This window comes from Bubalus kerabau, chromosome 21, assembly GCF_029407905.1.
Source record: "Bubalus kerabau isolate K-KA32 ecotype Philippines breed swamp buffalo chromosome 21, PCC_UOA_SB_1v2, whole genome shotgun sequence".
NCBI classification, from domain to species: Eukaryota; Metazoa; Chordata; class Mammalia; order Artiodactyla; family Bovidae; genus Bubalus; species Bubalus kerabau.
Genome location: NC_073644.1, coordinates 14,044,700 through 14,063,987, shown reverse-complemented (window position 1 = coordinate 14,063,987; position 19,288 = coordinate 14,044,700). Strand labels below are relative to the sequence as shown.

Genomic DNA, 19,288 nt, shown 5'->3' with positions numbered 1-19,288 from the left:
TCTGAGTTGGTCATAGTGACCCCGGGCAGCAGTCCAGCCTTCCAGAGGGCCACTCTTTTAAGTTTTTCCTCGGGACACATGTTGGCACGTGACACAGCTTGGGCGCAGAGGTCTCTGCTCATTTCTGATGTAACATCCCCCTGGTTAACTCCTGCCTGTATAGGAAACTGAGATAGGAGAGGAGGCAGAAGAAAGGGAGAAGAGGACACAGACGTCTGAGGAAGGAGGTTGCAGAGTTCTGTTTTGGGACACAGATTCGTGAGGCCTTGTTTAACCCATTGTGCAAAAAGTCAACAATTGAAATGTGTTGGGTGCTCAAGTTCCTTTATGTGGCAAAGACGTTACTGTGGTTGGTGCCTTTAGACGTGTTGATATTTGTGTGAAGATGGGAAGCCTGTATAGTGAGGTTATGGACAGGAAATCTCAAGGGCAAGTCTCAATTACTTCTATTTGATGGCCGCAGATAACGGAAGGTTTTTCCTAAGGGTTCAGGGCCTTCCTGTCTTTCATGGTAACCCAACTCATCCAGGGAGGGTGAGCTGGGTTGAGCTGTTGTTCTGGCCTTTACCTCGAAAACCAGATCTGTTCGGAAAGCAAGGCAAGGATTTGGGGGGGACAGGTAAAGAAAGGGGACATCTGACCCTTGCCACACCACTTCCTCCTCCTGTTATCAAGTGTATGTTCCTGGCAGGGTTTGTAGCTCTCCAAAGTATTGATGTACATATCATGAAACACCCTACTCAGATCACAGCTCTTCATATGTGATTTTCCGATGTTTACCAGCACACTGTACAAAGCGTGTTCTAGAGGCATTTATTTGCTTCATGAAAGAGAATTTCATCCTCCAGGAATGTACACAATGCCAGTTGAAGTATGCTTGTCCTCTCTTGTAGACCTTCAAGAAAAGTAAAGAAAATTTGGCTCAAGAGACTGGCAAATACTTCAAATCCTGCAGAGAAATGTAATGGAATTGTTCTCAAAGTGATTGTGACTTCTGAACATGGTAGAGTAGTCAAGGATTTCCATGTTGACTTCTATGGTTAAGTTTTCATATTAAACATGAGAGTGATTATAATGAAAAGAAACATCCCATAAACATTTTCTGAATGTCAATTCCAGGGCCTACTTCCGTTCTAGATATTAGGATCCAGCAATAGGGTAAATCATCCCTGTTCATCAAGTTTTCTGTTAATACTAACTGCTCTTAAAACCCTTGATTTAAATAAGAAAGTATAGAATTCTCAGATATCTTTCCTCTGCAGATATTATCACGTCAATGACTAAAATAACTCATGGTGTTTTCTGTCACTCTGTTTTATGTGTTCTAGCTTGTTCCATCACTCCACAGTCTTGTATGGAAAATAAATAATCAAGAGGCAAAAAGTAATTTAAACATGTCTTGGTAAAATTCATGCTCGATTCTGTAAATATGTCAAATGCTTTCTTTATGTTTCTGTGGCTTTCCTTAATCACTCTACCCTTTACCTTTAATTATTAACAATGTGTACTTTTCCATAACTGAAAAAAAGACAACAAAAACAATTTTATATAATTAGCTGTACAAACAGACTTTATAAAATGATATAGCTCAGCTCCCACATTTTGCACACGTGGAACATGAAGTCCCAAAGGGATCCAAGGTCATTACAGGAAATGATGGAGGGTCATGTGATCTATTTCCAGTCCAGATTGTGTTTCTTTCTTATCAGTGAACATCCTGAGTGAACTCAGTTATCCAATACCAGTACCAGTCTTTGACTTACAAGAATGACAGAGAATGTGGCTTTAGGAAAGAAAATATTAAATTTTTTTTTTTAAGAAAGTACTTTGTTGCTATTGTTTGTATGCATCTAGATGCTTCCTTTTATAATCTACGTAGTTGTCTGGGCACTGACTAGAACTATTAAGAATGTTTTCATTCAATTTACTTACAAAATAGAAACAGACTCTCAGACTTTGAGAATGATCTCATGGTGGAGGGGAGCAGGGAGGAGGAAGGATGGGGGAAGGAAATGGTTAGGGAGTCTGGGATGGACATGTATGCACTGCTCTACTTAATGTGGGGAACCAACAAGGACCGACTGTATAGCACAGGGAACTCTGCTCAATGTTATGATGCAGCCTGGATAGGGTGGGGAGTTTAGGGGAGAATGGATACATGCATATGTGTGGCCAAGTCCCTGCACAGTTCACCTGAAATATCACAACATTGTTAATTGGCTATACCCCAATACAAAATAAAAAGTTAAAAAATGTTTCACTAAGTGTTAAGAGTTTTCTGAAACATTTTATAGATAACATGAAAATGAAAACATCACAAAATAACTTTAATTTGAACATAAGTAGTATCAAACTTCGGAGAAGGCAATGGCAACCCACTCTAGTACTCTTGCCTGGAAAATCCCATGGGCGGAGGAGCCTGGTAGATTGCAGTCCATGGGGTCGCTAAGAGTCGGACATGACTGAGCAACTTCACTTTCACTTTTCACTTTCATGCATTGGAGAAGGAAATGGCAACCCACTCCAGTGTTCTTGCCCTAGGTCCCCCCTCCCCCATCCCCAGGAACCTGGTTTGTGAAGGAGGTCCCTGTGCTTCCTACTAAAGGCCACTCACCAGGAGTGCCTGGCCCTGATTCCCGGTTGGCATAGACAAATCCCTACACCAGCACACCATTTCCTTGTTTAAGTGTTTACTTGTCTTCTTTTAACTGGAGGTAACTTGTCTCTCAGGTGGATTAGCTCAGACCAGTGTACAAAGAACTTCCAACCTAGCTGAGGGTCATTCATTCACCAGAATATCAGTAAATTGCCCCAAGTTCCTTCTTGCTTGTAATTCTAAGTGTAGAACAACTCGCATTTCTAGCTGCTGCTGCTAAGTCACTTCAGTCTGTCACTTCGTGTCCGACTCTGTGCGACCCTATAGACGGCAGCCCACCAGGCTCCCCCGTCCCTGGGATTCTCCAGGCAAGAACACTGGAGTGGGTTGCCATTTCCTTCTCCAATGCATGAAAGTGAAAAGTGGAAGTAAAGTCGCTCAGTCGTGTCCTACTCTTAGCGACTCCATAGACTGCAGCCTACCAGGCTCCTCCGTCCATGGGATTTTCCGGGCAAGAATACTGGAGTGGGTTGCCATTGTCTTCTCCATCGCCTTTCTAGAGTGATTTTCAAATGAACCAAATTCATTTTTGATCATCAGATGGGAGATCTGGATTCTGGGAAATGGTATTCAGTGCACAGACTGCAGTTAATATGCTCCAGTAATAGTTTATCCTTCCGGGGGGTTCTCAGAACATAGCAGTTAGCTGTATTTGGAGCTATTCTGGAATATCCTAAATTTCAAAACTTTATTGCAGTATCTTTAATAGGAATATGTTCATTTGACTAGAGCTTCAAGTCCATGCAACCTGTTTCTTCCAGTTGTGTGGACTATTTTAACATGTTTAATACAGTTCACCTTCCTTCTACTATATATGGCATGTTCTGTAAGCAATTTGACTGTCAGAAATCATCTGATGATTAGCAGACATTTCTGTTACAGGAGAGAAGGGAGAAAGATGGAAAAGTTGGCACAGAGAGTATTTTCTGCTTTGATAATGAGATATCTTGTGGCTTCATGTTGTTAAGACTATTTTTCTCCTCTCAAAAATTGAAAGCAAATCTTATTTGCCTTAATTATCCTATTGTTGATTTATTTACAGTTGCCAAATGAATTCATAACCCAAAGTGCAGCAGTGATTTAAGTGAGCACTTGGTCATAAATTCTCATTCCTCTGTGTTTTGGGGTGTGTTGGCAAGTTGGCATTGTAAACTGATTATCTCTTGCATAATCAGAATTTGGTAACTGAAATAACTAGACCTGAGGATAAAAGATTTTTGCTGCTGCTAATAAACCTTTTAGGTGTGTGGAACTGAGAATCAGTCTCACATATAGAGTCAAATTTGCTCACCCCTCTGATGATCAGTATAATTCAATCCTGTCATTGTTGACAGAGAAAGGCCCTACTATGCACAAACCATGCTGCAAGGGTTCAGTAAATATTTGTAAAGCGGCAGATACCTTCAGTGCAGTAGAATGACCAAACACGCTCCACAGCATACATGACAATAAGTTTGAAGGGTAGAAATTGGAAACCACTGAGCTTTTCAGCTGATCACAATCAAATCAGAACACATCAAAACAGCTGGTGTTCGGTGGCTTAGACTCAATCAACCGGTTTTGAAGCATCTCATACTTCTTTCTCTTTGCAGTTTCACAGGAGAGATTTAAACTAGCATATGTCCTTTCCATTTGGTTAAATCCCTGCTTTGAGCTGCTTGGCTTTCATATTCTAATACTAACAAATGAAACTGTGATAGAAAAGGACAAAAAAAAAAAAAAAAAAAAAACCCACCTAGCATTAAAATGATTTTTTTTAACCTATGGGTTGCTCCATTTGTATTAAATAAACCATATGCTCCCAATGAGAATGCCCTAGAAGAACCAGGACAATTTTAAGGTTGTATTATGGAATCAGGATAATTCTGCATCAGCAGTATTTATGTCATTTGTGAATATGGCCACAGCTTTTGCAGTTTTCTACGTTTGTCATCATATTTTAATGATAGTGCAAATAATGATATCTTGGATGATCAAGAGTGCGTTAGTACCAACAAAGACCTACCTTAGAGTACAGGGAAGTCTGCTCAGTGTTATGTGGCCAGCCTGGGTGGGAGTGGAGTTTTGGGGGGAGAATGGATACATGTGTGTGTCTGGCTGAGTCCCTTCACTGATCATCTGAAACTACCACAACCCCGTTAACTGGCCGTACTCCAATGCAAAATGTTTTTGGTGTTAAAAACAAAGTAAAAAAAGAGAATGAGTTAGTGCAAGTTAAAAGGTATTTCTGTGTTTCGCTTTCTGACACCAGCTCTTCTCTTTGTTCTGGTAGGTACCTATTACACCATTCTTGGGCGAAGGTTATTCAGCACTTGTGACCTCTCCCCTTCGAACTCTCTACAAATTATTATCTCTGCACTCCCAGCTGACACCCTGCCGGAGGCAAGAGCTACTAAGCCAACTGGAACTGTGCCTTCTCTCTCGTCAAGGTTTTTTTCTTACACAGGAAAAAGAAAGAAAAAAAAAAGATGAAGTTGGGCAAAGTGGAGTTCTGCCATTTTCTTCAGCTGATCGCGCTTTTCCTGTGTTTTTCGGGGCTGAGTCAAGCGGAGCTCTCAAGGTCCGGATCGAAGCCCTATTTCCAATCAGGGAGGTCGCGCACGAAGCGCAGCTGGGTGTGGAATCAGTTCTTCGTGCTGGAGGAGTACATGGGTTCAGACCCGCTCTATGTAGGAAAGGTAGGGTATTTGGCTTTTCCAAGTCACAAACGGTTCTTGTGAATGTCTGGTTGAATGGAGAATGGCTCCTTTTTCTTTGGAGATGAGAAACACAAAGCTGTCATGAGGTTTCTGGCATTAGTTAGCCACGCTGGCACAGTCATCCAGGTGTTACTCATCCCGTGAAGCCACAGTTTAAGGAATGATGCTTTATTCCAAGATACAGGCGAGACTCGTACTCACGCCTCGTTTAGCATGATGGTGGCATGTTAGTAAAGCTGTCATTCCAAAATTAGAGCAGGAATGTTTACTCAACAGCAGTCCCCAACGTTTTTGGTGCTTCAAACCAGTTTCATGGAAGACAGTTTCTCCCCCCGACAAGGATGAGGGACATGGTTTGGGGATGATTCAAGGGCATTACACTTATTGCCTGCTCTGTTTCTCATCTAATCTGCCACTGATTTGACAGGATGTACTGGTCCATGGTCCAGAGGCCGGGGACCCCTGCAGTAATAAATGAAGACTGGTGAATTCTATGAGCCAGTAGATTTTTGAGATTTTTTCTGGGAGTTAACGAGGCTAATAATGCTCATACTAACTTGAGGCTTATGTATCCTGTTCTGATACTTGGCAGTTGAAAATGGCAAAAGTGTAATTATGGGGACTGTTGTTTCTAAATCAGGAGCGGTTCAAATCTACATTTCTAAGTGGTGGTTTTGTTTTAATGGACTATTAAAATTTCCTTTTTAAAATTAACATTTTGGTTAAAAATGAGTGTGAACCGAGGTTCACGAGAAGTGATGTTAGACGAATGGTGGGCAGTTTGGGGTGTATTTATTTGGCGGCCAAGTAGTGCCCAAGTGGAGATTCTTTACCACTATCTCTTTCTGTCTGCATATTTGGGTAGCGGTTTCCGTTCGAGCACTTGCTGAATTGAAGGGTGCACTCCAGGGCACATGGCTTTTCCCTATCCTGTTACCATGTTCCAGTTCCTAGTTTGATGCAGGTTTGGCTGTGTTCACGTCTGTGAAGATGTCCTGAGATTTTCAACTTGGTGCTGAGCCCTGCTGAAGGGTTTCTATAAGTAGAATGTGTTTGCAAGACATCTATACATCTGCATGTCTGCTCTTAGTCAGTTTTATGCATCTATTCCTGGTAAAGTGAAGCTCAGCACACTGATGAATTTATCCCTGAGTGTATTTTCAAGTGTGAATGACTGAAGGAGGATCTTCGGTGTTTGTTTCACGGGTCATTGTTTCATTTGAATAGACCTTGAGTAAGAGTGAAAAATCTGTTTTTGTTGGTAGTTGTCTACATAAGCCAAGGTGATCTTTATTATATATATCTTCTTTCTTTTCTTTAAATGCCTCTACATTGTACAAATACTGATACTGTGTTGTAACAAAGGAATTCAGATATGTTAAAGATTTCTAGGGACATGGATTAGGAAACTGTCTAGCCTATCATAGCAAGTTTCTGTCCTGACGAAGGATGTGCATGCATGTGTGCTAAGTTGCTTCAGTCGTGTCTGACTCTTCTCGACCCTAGGGACTGTAGCCTGCCAGGCTCCTCTGCCCATGGGATTCTTTAGGTAAGAATCCTGGAGCAGGTTGCTGTGTCTTCCTCCAGGGGATCATCCCGACCCAGAGATCAAACCCATGTCTCTTATGTCTCCTGCATTGGTAGGTAGGTTTGTTATCACTAGTGCTACCTGGGAAGCCCAAGAAAGGATGTACACAAGTTGTGTGTGTGTGTGTGTGTGTGTGTGTGCGTATGTGTATTTTCAGAGCCAGTCTGCTTTTATCAATAGCACCATCATTTATACTTACTATGTACTAAATCTTTCCATCTCTCTTATTTTCTTGTAAATCAAGTGAAAGCATTAACCTTATGTAATGATAGTGACCTAGACTCTAGCTCATAATTTCATTCATTTTTAATGAACATTTGAGAAATTCATCAAACTTGGTTGAATGGATAGATCTATAATAATTCATAAATATTTCATGAAGGACCAGTGAAAATGAAAGTATTCGTAGCTCAGTCATGTCCAACTATTAGTGACCCCATGGACTGTAGCTCACGTGGCTCCTCTGTCCATGGACTTCTCCAGGCCAGAATACTGGAGTGGGTAGCCTTTCCCTTCTCTAAGGGATCTTCCCAACCCAGGGATCAAACCCAGGCCTACAGCATTGCAGGTAGGTTCTTTACCAGCTGAGCCCCAAGGGAAACCCAGTAGGAATCACACTTTTGCACAAATGTAAAATTTTCTAAACATGACTAAAATATTCCTACTAATTTGGTTTTAAATGGAGTTGCTTGAGTGAGATTGACATTTGGAAATCAAGATAATTTAAAATTAAAAAAAAAAAAAAACCTCATGTTTTAATTTTTATAACCTTCACCATAACAATTCAGACTGCTTCTATCAAGATAATCCACGTTAAGTCAGTTTCAAGTTATGAATGCATGTCTCTAGGTTACTTAAGCTCCAAATACATGCAAAAGTACTGGACAATGCTGTTGCTATTTTTCTATTAATAAGAGAAATTGTGTGGTTTCTTGATTAGGTAGCAAATATTCCGTACTTTGCTTTCAGTTAATTAGAGACAATCGTCTAGCAGACTTTATGTGGCAGGAAACAAGTCTGTGCTTACCTCTTGAAGGCTGTGTATTGGGAGTTCAATAGTGCTCTTCACAGTAAAATGTTCAGGATGGAAATAGGTTTTAAAAAACACTTAACTGATTAAAATACAGAAAAAGGGCAATAAAATAATTTGAGATGGAGAGAAATTTGTAGAGAAGAGAGACAAATGAAAGGCTGTAAAAGGTGCATTTTACATTTGCTTGAGAGAAGGCAGTAGAGAACGTGAATACTCGAGACTTTTTGTCTGAGAAAATAAAATGAGTGTTTTTAGGCTGGTGTCCTGAATGGGCAGAGTTAAAGGAAAATTTTGACCTCAGTACAGTTTTTATCACTTGGATGTGTACAGTAGATATATATATATATTCTTTTCATTTCTTTTTTTTTCCTACCTTGAGGGAGGCTATGACCAGAGTTTTCAAAGACAGAATAGAAAGTTCTAGATTAATATGCAGAAGAATAGATAGGCAGATAATGCACTTCACAAATGCATATTTAATGTATGCTGGTTAGATGGCTACACTGAGTCTTCCTGAGAAAATCGAGCTGTTTAGTTAATTTGGAAAATGTAAATGATGACCTTGCTAAACTTGATAGCTTAATTTAATCACAAAATGAATATGTATTGTATGTGTCAAATTGACTTCAGTCTTATTGCTGACTCAGGCATTTCCTACTAGTTGTATGACTTAGGTTAAGTTGCCTAATATTACTAAATTATAGTTTCCTCATCTTTAAAATAGGAATAATTATATCTGTAAATCAAGTTTTTTTGTTTTTACTGAGAAATAATGAGATAAAATATTTGGAACATTAATCTAGACATCATATTTATCTATTTCACTACATATTAATTATAAATTAACCAGGTTGTGGATAATCTATTGTCTTATGTGTCCAGTGTTATAGTTGTGATCCTTCAGATGAAAGTAGACATTATTTTATGTATTAAATAGTATTTAAACTTATTGCAATTAATTATAGGAATGGTCCATATTGGATGTGCTTAGCAATACATGTCTTGTATAGGATTAGACTATGGCATACATATGTGGGTGAATGATTCAGACCTTGAACACGCGGAGTTCAAATGTCAGATCACATCTAAAATTTTTTACCTTCAAAGTTGAAGACCATGTTAATGGCTGGTGCCCAACAAGATCAACTAAATTAGTCTACAGTTAAATGAAATTTGGTCTTTAAGGTAGGACACTGAAGTCACAAGATGCCTATCACTTTTTATTTTAGCCAAATTCCTGAGTTTGATAACTCAAGACGAAAGTAGACCGGTCTGTTGAAAGGGACCAGGAGTTCCTCCAGATCCCCTGCAAGAGGCCTCCAGGACGCACTGCTGGGCTGGGTTAGAATCTGACCTTATCGTGAGCATCTCACGGTTTTCTTGTGATTCCAATTGACAAGCCGCTGAGTCTTACTTAAGGAGTCATTACTCTGATGGAGCTCTTTTTGTAAGTTAAAGTATAATTGATGTATTTGTTCTCTGTCGTGTCTGACTCTTTGCCACCCCTATGGACTGTAGCCTGCTCGGCTCCTTTATCCATGGAATTTTCCAGGCTAGGATCCTGAAGTGGGTTGCCATTTCCTTCTCCAGGGAAATCTTCCCGACCCAGGGGTTGTACCCATGTCTCCTGGATTGGGAGATGGGTTCTTTACCACTGGCATCACCTGGGAAGCCCCATACTTGACATACTCATTGTGTTATTTTCAGGTGTGCTATATAATGGTTCCATATTTGTATAAATTGAGAAATGATACCACAGTATGCCTAGTTGACATCCATCACTCTACATAGTTACAAATTCTTTTTTTGTGTGTTGAGAACTTTCAAGATCCACTCTCTTCCCAACTTCAAATGTACAATACAATATTATTAACCAGAGTCACTGTGCTATATGGATCACCGTTTTAAAGAATAGTAAATAGTACACCTTTTCTTAAGAGGAGTATTTTTTTGGCTGTGCAGCAGGGCACATGGGATCTTAGTTTCCGTACTAGTGATGGAATCCGTGCCCCCTGCAGTGGAAGTGCAGAGTCTTAACCACTAGACCTCCAGGGAGGTCCCCAAGAGTATTTCTTAATTACAACTGTGTCTGTTTCTTGTCCTTTCATGGGAAGGATGAAGTAGAGATGCCCTTCTTTTCTCTTCTTCCTGTGAATTTACATCACCCTGACCTGGCTCTTTGAGGTGTGTGGGAAGTAGCTGTGTCTAGCCATCTGATCACATCACACTGCAGTTTTCTAGTCCCGTCTTTTCCTCACCTCGGCATTTCTCACTTAATATCCCCTAACCATCTGACAAAAAAAAAAATTTGTCTACAAAACCACTGAGCCTGAGTCTCAGGTATTAAGTGTTTTTTGTCTCTGCTCAGTTTAATGGGCTGCCAGGCGTTCGCTCTGCCCCTGGCCGTCACTTTCACTGAAATGTGTGTTTCTTGCTTCTTCCACAGTCTGCTTCTTGAACTGTTAACATCACTCTTACCTTTTCTGCTACTCCCCTTTCGTCCCCCCTCATTCAGGGAGAATTTATGCCTCTTACCCTAGTCAGAATCAAAGACATAGGAATGTAGTGTGGGATTCACTCTGCTCTCAATTTCACCTGGCTTGAAAGCGTTGCTGAGCGTCTTTGATGCATTTAATTGCACCTCACAGCCATATCTCTCACTGTGAAAGATTTCTCTGTCTCCTGATCCCCGAAGCTCTGTTCACTGTTCCAGAATAGAAACTTTCCTCTTGAAGGGAGGTTGTGTTAAGAGAATTGGGTTACAAATCAGATTCCTTCATGGGGGTAAGTTTATATGAGATACACAAAAAGAAAATAATCCCAAATATTAAGAACTTAGGGAAGAACATATAAGTTCACTTGGGTGATTCTATAACACCTTATTGAAAAACCCGAATGAACTTTTTGGCTAACCTAGTATATCACAGTAGAAATTACATTTTGTAGGTTTCAGAGGGAAAACAGCAAAAGCATCCTCTAAATATGTAGATTACCTGAAATTGGCTCTCATCTTAATAAAACAAATAGTTTGTTCTGTGTATGCATAGAAACCCATTTTCATAACATTTTTATAACCAGAGTGAATTGTGAAGACCCTGGTTTTTATCTTCTTGTTACTTTGTTGGTAGAAATGTGGAGCTCCTGGTGGCTTCAAAAGAAATTTGGACATGGATAAGCTCTGTGGGATGCAAATAAGTTCAGACTCTTAGAAATATTTTTGGCAGTTATTTTTAGCTCTTATAAAACTCTGGTATAACTATAAAGTAGTAAATGTGTTTTCTCCACATAAAATCAACAACCCGAAGTCTTTGTGTGTTCTTTCAAAACCATAATGAAAATAATATATATCAGATTTTGCTACTAAAATGCAGAAACGTACAATTAATTCAGTTTCATATTGCTTATTTTCTCTTCAGAGTTATCTTAGGTTAGAAATGAAGGTTGTAATTAGCTACCAAATAGTTTACAGGTGAAACTACACAGCTAGAAGTTGGAGGATAGGGACTTGCAGTTATAAACCTAATTATAGTCAAACTTGGGCTTCCCGGATGGCTCAGTGGTAAAGAATCCACCTGCTGATGCAGGCGTTGCAGGAGGCACAGGTTCGATCCTTGAGTCGAGAATATCCCCTGGAGGATGAAATGACAACCCCCTCCAGTATTCTTGCCTGGAGAATTCCACGGACAGAGGAGCCTGGCAGGCTACAGCCCATGGGGTCACAATGAGTTGGACACAACTGAGTGACTGAATACACACACACACTCAAACTAGATAGTCTAGATTGGATCTAAATTTTCTTTTTTATGTTGATTGTGTTGATCAAGATCATATAAAATGCCGTCTTCTTTACTGTGTGTGTTTGTACACACTTGTCACTCATTTGGTGAGAGGAGCAAAAATTATGAAAAGCTAAATTCAGTGTATAATAGTTGGGTTTTTATGTTTATGTTGAATTTCTAAATGCAAAGACAAGGTTCCTGCTAAAAGGATGATATTGGGCTTTTCTATAGAAAAGTGTAACTGACCAACTGTATATGCCATGCTCACTGATACGCAGTCAGTCTCTGTGACTCACCAAGATAAATGATAGAATTAGATAAGCACAGGCCAGGCACTGAGGCTTTGCTGGTTTAAGCATATATGGATGAGTGCTAGCGTGGGAGGAATTTCATCCTAATCGTTTCATCTGATTTATATTGATTATCTGTCATAGTGATCGTGATCACTGGAGAGAAACAATAGTTTGTAGAACTATGCTTAACATCTTTGGCATGCTAGGCAGTCTGTCATGTGTTTTCTTTCTTCCCCTTCCTTCTCTTCTTCAAATACTTATTAAGTACCTGCTCTATGTTAGGTACCGTGTTAGATAAAAGAGTTAAAAAAAAAAAAATAAAGCCTCTCCATCCTAACATTGCCTGGTTGATAAACCAAGCAGGTAACAGGTGGCGATGGAAAGGAGTCAGTTCCACAGCTGATCTGTAGCTGTGGAGGTGGGTAACCAGAGGCACAAATTCATGGATCCGTGAACAAAGGCTTGTACGAGGATACCTGGAAACACTCTGATTTCACGATTCAGTCTCCAAATCAGAGGCAAGAAAAAAGGAATTATCTCCTTAGAAGGTAGGACAGAATCTTCTAAAACTGTTTTGGGGGAACCTTTATATAGTGGAAAGATCAGTAAGCAGAAACCCTGGGTTATAGTGTCAAGTTCCTCATTATTTTAAGCAATGCTCTAAAATGCATACATTTCAGTCTTCTCATCTGTAAAACAGAGATCAACTCAATAAAAATTTGAAACCGTCTTGAAGTCATTTCAGCCTTACACATAGGCTGCAAAGTAGGACCCAGCTTCTCCGAATGACAGTGTCATACATGACTAATGGCTACACGTATTGGGCTTCCCTGATGGCTCAGCAGGTAAAGAATCTGCCAGCAGTGCAGGAGACACAGGAGATGTGGGTCTGATGCCTGGGTTGGGAAGGTCCCCTGGAGAAGGGAATGGCTACCCACTCCAGTATTCTTGCCTAGAAAATTCCATGGACAGAAGAGCTTGGCAGGCTACAGTGCATGGGGTCCTAAAGAGTTGGACATGACTGAGTCTCTGAGCTTGCACGCATGCAGTGACTATACCTATTATTTAAACTAGGATGTTAACATGGCTGCAGTACTCTTTACTTATCAAAGGTCATATTCAGAATTTTCCAGTTGTTACGGTCGAGTGACTTTTCTGGTAGAAGCCAATCCTGAATCGTATCTTGTATTTGTCTTGTTTCTTTAGTCTGTTGTCCTTGACTAGTGATTTGGTAGAGTCTCTCACAGTCGGGGTTAGTTTCATGTTTCTTCCTAATGTAGACGTGTCAGGAGATGTAGTTTGGGCAGGAATGCCACAGAAATGGTACGGTGCCCTGCTCACTGCTGCTTCTCAGGAGACACGGGCTTCTAACAGGGCTCATTCTTACAGATATTGACTTTGAACGCTTGGTCACGGTGGTGCCTGCCACATTCTTCTACTGAAAAAAACATCTGAAAGTTTTGAAATCCTGAAGGAGGTATAGAACTATCTAAGCTGCCATTATGGATTAGGATAAATATTACTGGTGATTTGAGGGATATGCATTGAATGGTTCATTAAAGTCCATCGTCCATTTTTAGGATGGGGTTGTGGGTTTATCTGAGACGTGGATGAAATTTCAATCTAAAATGCTGTCAGGTAATAGCCATACTTTTATGTAGTAATTGATCTTGTTTCTCAAAAGCACATCAATTTAGGATGTCTCAGAGAAATTGATTTTGGTTTTTTTTCTTCTGAAGCATGTGAGACTGCTCTCTGGTGTCTAAGATTCCAAGAAGATGTCTACTAATCTATATTTAAATAAGAACTTTCTTTCTCATTGCTTATAAAATATAAAGAACTGTTTTATACTGTAGAGATGTGCCACAAGTGTTTAACCCTCATGATTATAAATAAAACATTGCTTTGGAAAATAATAGGTATAGTTGGCTAAGGTAAAAGAGAATGCAACTGAATGTCTTACATTTTAATATATTCATAAGAGAGCTAAAGTCTAAACAATGAATGGTATTCTGTTTAATGTTGGAAAAGATTATTTCTCCTAATGATTCTTCATAGAGCCAATAAAATTTCTGATTCATATTCAGTACTGATTAAATCTTCAGAAAGGCCTTGAACTCAGGATTCTTATATTGGAGATGAGGTAGTAGCTGCATTTGGAAGTACAATAAGTAGAGTAAGGGAGCAATCATTAGAGATACAATTCAAAAGTGTTAGAGGGCCAGTCTGGAAGGTAAATTTCTGGAAATATATTGTTTTACTTCTATGAAAATAATTTTGTTTTCCTTCAAAGTATCAGATTTAGTTGCAATACTATCAAGGTCTTTTGACATGTTTTGCAAACTTTTTCCTTTAAAAGGGTTTATATTCAACAGAATAGATACATTTATGTGGACTCTCAAATTATTAATATTACAGCTATTTCCTAAATTTTACTAAATCTTGAAACTGAACATTGAATAACAGGGCATGGTAATTAACAGAGACATTAAAATGGTGTTTAGCTGGAACTCAGAAATATTAGAAATGAACCCTGGAACAGAAATTTCCAGAATAGAGTATGGAAAAATAATGAACTGTTGAGAGTCTAGAAAGAAAATATTTTGGACTTTTATTCAATTAAAAATAAACTCATCTGTAAAAAATTCTAGTTTTTGGTATATGAAATACACAATACACTCAAGGAGTTTTAACTGATAAAAATGCAGCTTCAAACAAGTGGGGAGACAATTAGCCCATCCCTAAAGGGGTTATAAAGACATTAGGAATGTTTGTAGCTGGTTGGCCGTACACTGCTGTACTCCATTGAGCTGGTGGGAAAATATGGAGCAAGTAGGGTCAAGCATCAATGTAGCCTACTTTTGTACATCATGGCTTGTTGTTGTTCAGCCTCTCAGTTGTGTCCAGCTCTTTCCAAACCCATGGACTGCAGCACGCCAGTCTTCCCTGTCCTTCACTATCTCCCAGAGTTTGCTCACATTCATGTGCCTTGAGTTGATGATGCTATCCAACCATCTCACTGTTCTGTCACCCCCTTCTCCTCCTGCCCTCAATTTTTAGCAGCATTAGGTTTCTTCCCCCAATGAATCAACTCTTTGCCTGAGGTGTCCACAGTATTGGAACTTCAGCTTCAGCATCAGTACTTCCGTGGCTTAACATTCAACGTAAGAGAAGATCTGAACTCATTCCAGCAAATAACAGTTAGGGAAAAGGAACTGGCCAGGAAAATACTTGTGTTGGCCTCAACCAGTCTTAATTCTTCTCAGACCAAAAGCCTGAGGATTTTTATCTCTCCTGTCACCACACATATAACATAGTGTCCAAGAGATGTGGACTCTTACACAAAACTGGGGAAACAGACTCTTGGAGGGCACAAACAAAACTTTGTGAGCACCAGGACCTAGGAGAAAGAGGCAGTGACCCCACGGTAGACTGACCCAGGCTTACTTGTGAGTGTCCAGGAGTCTCTGGAGGAGGTGTGGGTTGGAGGTGGCCTGCTGCCAAATCGGGGGCACCGAGTGTGGCATTGCATGCACGGGACCTTTTGAAGGAGGTCACCATTATCTTCATTACCTCCACCATAGTTTGGTCTCAGGTCAAACAACAGGGAAGGAACAGAGCTCCACCCATCAACAGAAATATGGATTAAAGATTCACTGAGCATGGCCCTGCCCATCAGAACAGGACCCTTTTTCCACCACAGTCGGTCTCTCCCATCAGGAAGCTTCCATAAGCCTCTTATCCTTATCCCTTAGAGGGCAGACAGAATGAAAACCACAATCACAGAAAACTAATCAAGCTAATCACATGGACCACAGCCTTGTCTAACTCAGTGAAACTTTGAGCCCATGCCCTTTTGGGCCACCCAAGATGGATGGATGGATGGGTCATGGTGGAGAGTTCTGACAAAACGTGATCCACTGGAGAAGGGAATGGCAAACCATGGAAAACCACTTCAGTATTCTTGCCTTGAGAGCCCCATGAACAGTATGAAAAGGCCCAAAACATAGGACACTGAAAGATGAACTCTCCAGGTCGGTAGGTGCCTGAAATGCTACTGGAGAAGAGTGAAGAAATACCTCCAGAAAGAATGAAGAGGCAGAGCCAAAGCAAAAACAATGCCCAGTTGTGGATGTGACTGGTGATGGAAGTAAAGTCCAATGCTGTAAAGAGCAATATTGCATAGGAACTTGGAATGTTAGGTCCATGAATCAAGGTTAATGAGAAGTGCTCAAACAGGAGATGGCAAGAGTGAACATTGACATTTTAGAAATAAGTGAATTAAATTTGACTGGACTGGGTGAATTTAATTCAGATGACCATTATGTCTACTACTGTGGGCATGAATCCCTTAGAAGAAATGGAGTAGCCATCATAGTCAACCAAAGAGTCTGAAATGCAGTACTTGGATGCAGTCTCAACAGTGACAGAATGATCTCTGTTTGTTTCCAAGGCAAATCATTCAATATCATGGTAATCCAAGTCTATGCCCAACCAGTAATGCTGAAAAAGCTGAAATCAAACAGTTCTATGAAGACCTACAAGACCTTCTAGAAATGACACCCAAAAAAGATGTCATTTTCATCATAGGGAACTGGAATTCAAAAGTAGGAAGTCAAGAAACACCTGGAGTAACGGGCAAATTTGGCCTTGGAATACAAAATGAAGCAAGGCAAAGGCTAACAGAGATTTGCCAAGAGAATGCACTGGTCATGGCACACACCCTCTTCCAACACCACAAGAAAAGACTGTATACATGGACATCACCAGATGGTCAATATCAAAATCAGATTGATTATATTCTTTGTAGCCAAAGATGGAGAAGCTCTATACAGTCAGCAAAAACAAGACTGGGAGCTGACTGTGGCTCGATCATCAACTCCTTACTGCCAAATTCAGACTTAAATTGAAGAAAGTAGGGAAAACCACTAGACCATTCAGGTAGGACCTAAATCAAATCCCTTATGACTATACAGTGGAAGTGAAAATAGATTCATGGGATTAGATCTGATAGACCGAGTGCCTGATGAACTATTGACGGAGGTTCGTGACATTGTACAGGAGACAGGGGTCAAGACATCCCCAAGAAAAAGAAATGCAAAAGGCAAAATGGTTGTGAGGAGGCCTTACAAATAGCTGAAAAAAGGAGAGAAGTGAAAGGAAAAGGAGAAAAGGAATGATATACCCATTTGAATGGAGAGTTCCAAAGAATAGCAAGGAGAGATAAGAAAGCCTTCCTCAGCGACCGATGCAAAGAAATAGAGGAAAGCAATAGAATGGGAAAGACTAGAGTTCTCTTCAAGAAAATTAGAGATACCAAGGGAATATTTCATGCAAAGATGGGCACAATAAAGGATAGAAATGGTATGGACCTAACAGAAGCAGAGATATTAAGAAGAGGTGTCAGGAATACACAGGAGAACTATACAAAAAAGATCTTAATGACCCAGATAACCACGATGGTGTGATCACTCACCTAGAGCCAGACATCCTGGAATGTGAAGTCAAGTGGGCCTTAGGAAGCATCACTATGAACAAAGCTAGTAAAGATGATGGAATTCCAGTTGAGCTATTTCAAATCCTAAAAGATGATGCTGTGAAAGTGTTGCACTCAATATACCAGGAAATCTGGCAAAGTCAGCAGTGGCCACAGGACTGGAAAAGGTCAGTTTCCATTCCAATCCCAAAGAAGGGCAATGCCAAAGAATGTTCAAACTACCTCACAATTGCACTTATCTCTCATGCCAGCAAAGTAATGCTCAAAATTCTTGTAGCCAGGCTTCAACAGTACATGAACTGTGAACGTCCAGATGTTCAAGTTGGATTTAGAAAAGGCAGAGGAACCAGAGATCAAATTACCAATATCCATTGGATCATTGAAAGAGCAAGAGAGTTTCAGAGAAACATCTATTTCCGCTTTATTGACTACGCCAAAGTCTTTGACTGAAAGGATCACAACAAACTGTGGAAAATTCTTCAAGTGATGGGAACAGACCACCTGACCTGCCTCCTGAGAAATCTGTATGCAGATGAATAAGCAACAGCTAGAACCCAACATAGAACAACAGACTGGTTCAAAATTGGGAAAAGAGTACATTAAGGCTGTATATTGTCTCCCCGCTTCTTTAACTTTTATGTGGAGTACATCATGAGAAATGCTGGGATGGATGAAGCACAAAGTGGAATCAAGATTGCTGGGAGAAATATCAATAACCTCAGATACGCAGATGACACTGTCCTTATGGCAGAAATCGAAGAACTGAAAATCCTTTTAATGAAAGTGAAAGAGGAGAGTGAAAGAGCTGGCTTAAAACTCAACATTCAGAGAAGTAAGATCATGGCACGTGGTCTCATCACTCCATGGCAAATAGGTGGAGAAACAATGGAAACAGTGACAGACTTTATTTTGGGGCTCCAAAATCACTGCAGATGGTGATTGCAGCCATGAAATGAAGAGACACTTGCTCCTTGGAAGAAAAGCTATGACCAACCTAGACAGCATATTGAAAAGCAGAGAAATTTCTTTGCTGACAAAGGCCCGTCTAGTCAAGGATATGGTTTTTCCAGTAGTCATGTTTGGATGTGAGATTTGGACTATAAAGAAAGCTGAGCACCGAAGAGTTTATGCTTTTGAACTATGCTGTTGGAGATGACTCTTGAGAGTCCCTTGGACTGCAAGGAGATCAGACCGGTCAATCCTAAAGGAAATCAGTTGTGAATATTGATTGGAAGGACTGATGCTGAAGCTGAAGCTCCAAAACTTTGGCCACCTGATGTGAAGAATTGACTCATATGAAAAGTCCCTGAAGCTGGGCAAGATTGAAGGCAGAAGGAGAAGGGGAAACAAAGGCTGAATTGTTGGATGGCATCGACTCAATGGACATGAGTTTGAGCAAGCTCCAGCCATTGGTGATGAAAATGGAGGCCTGGCGTGCTCCAGTCCATGGGGTCACAAACTGAAGAGATATGGGGGAAAATCCAAGAGAGTATAAGAAGGCCATATTCATTTCTAGTTCAGCGCGAATTCTGTCTGCTGTAAGATAAATGCAGAAGAGTAATTTCTCAAGATGGGGCTATGTCACAGGAATGGTAATTACTATAACCAAAATGATTAACATCATTCCAGCAAGTTTTGTGTGTAAACAGTGCACAATTATCTGATAAGAATGCTTCCCTTAGGATATTTACTTATCTTCTTAGTTAAAATGCTGACATGTTTTAAGGTATTTAACTGAAAACA

At 40.2% G+C, this 19,288-nt stretch overlaps 1 protein-coding gene across 8 annotated transcripts in view; it reads left to right on the top strand.

Moving 5' to 3' along the window:
• The window catches only part of CDH7 (cadherin 7), a 140,265-nt gene that overhangs the window by 6,773 nt on the left and 114,204 nt on the right, over nucleotides 1–19,288 (top strand). For 6 of the 8 annotated variants that reach the window (XM_055559412.1, XM_055559413.1, XM_055559410.1 and 3 more), the window contains one exon: nucleotides 4,929–5,334. The exons of 1 other annotated variant lie outside the window; for it this stretch is intronic. In XM_055559412.1, coding sequence (XP_055415387.1) covers nucleotides 5,125–5,334 — 210 coding nt within the window. In that variant the 5' untranslated portion in view covers nucleotides 4,929–5,124. Of the gene's footprint in view, nucleotides 1–893; nucleotides 1,004–4,928; nucleotides 5,335–19,288 lie in introns of all 8 variants that reach the window. One more of the 8 variants, XM_055559414.1, reaches the window with a different exon arrangement.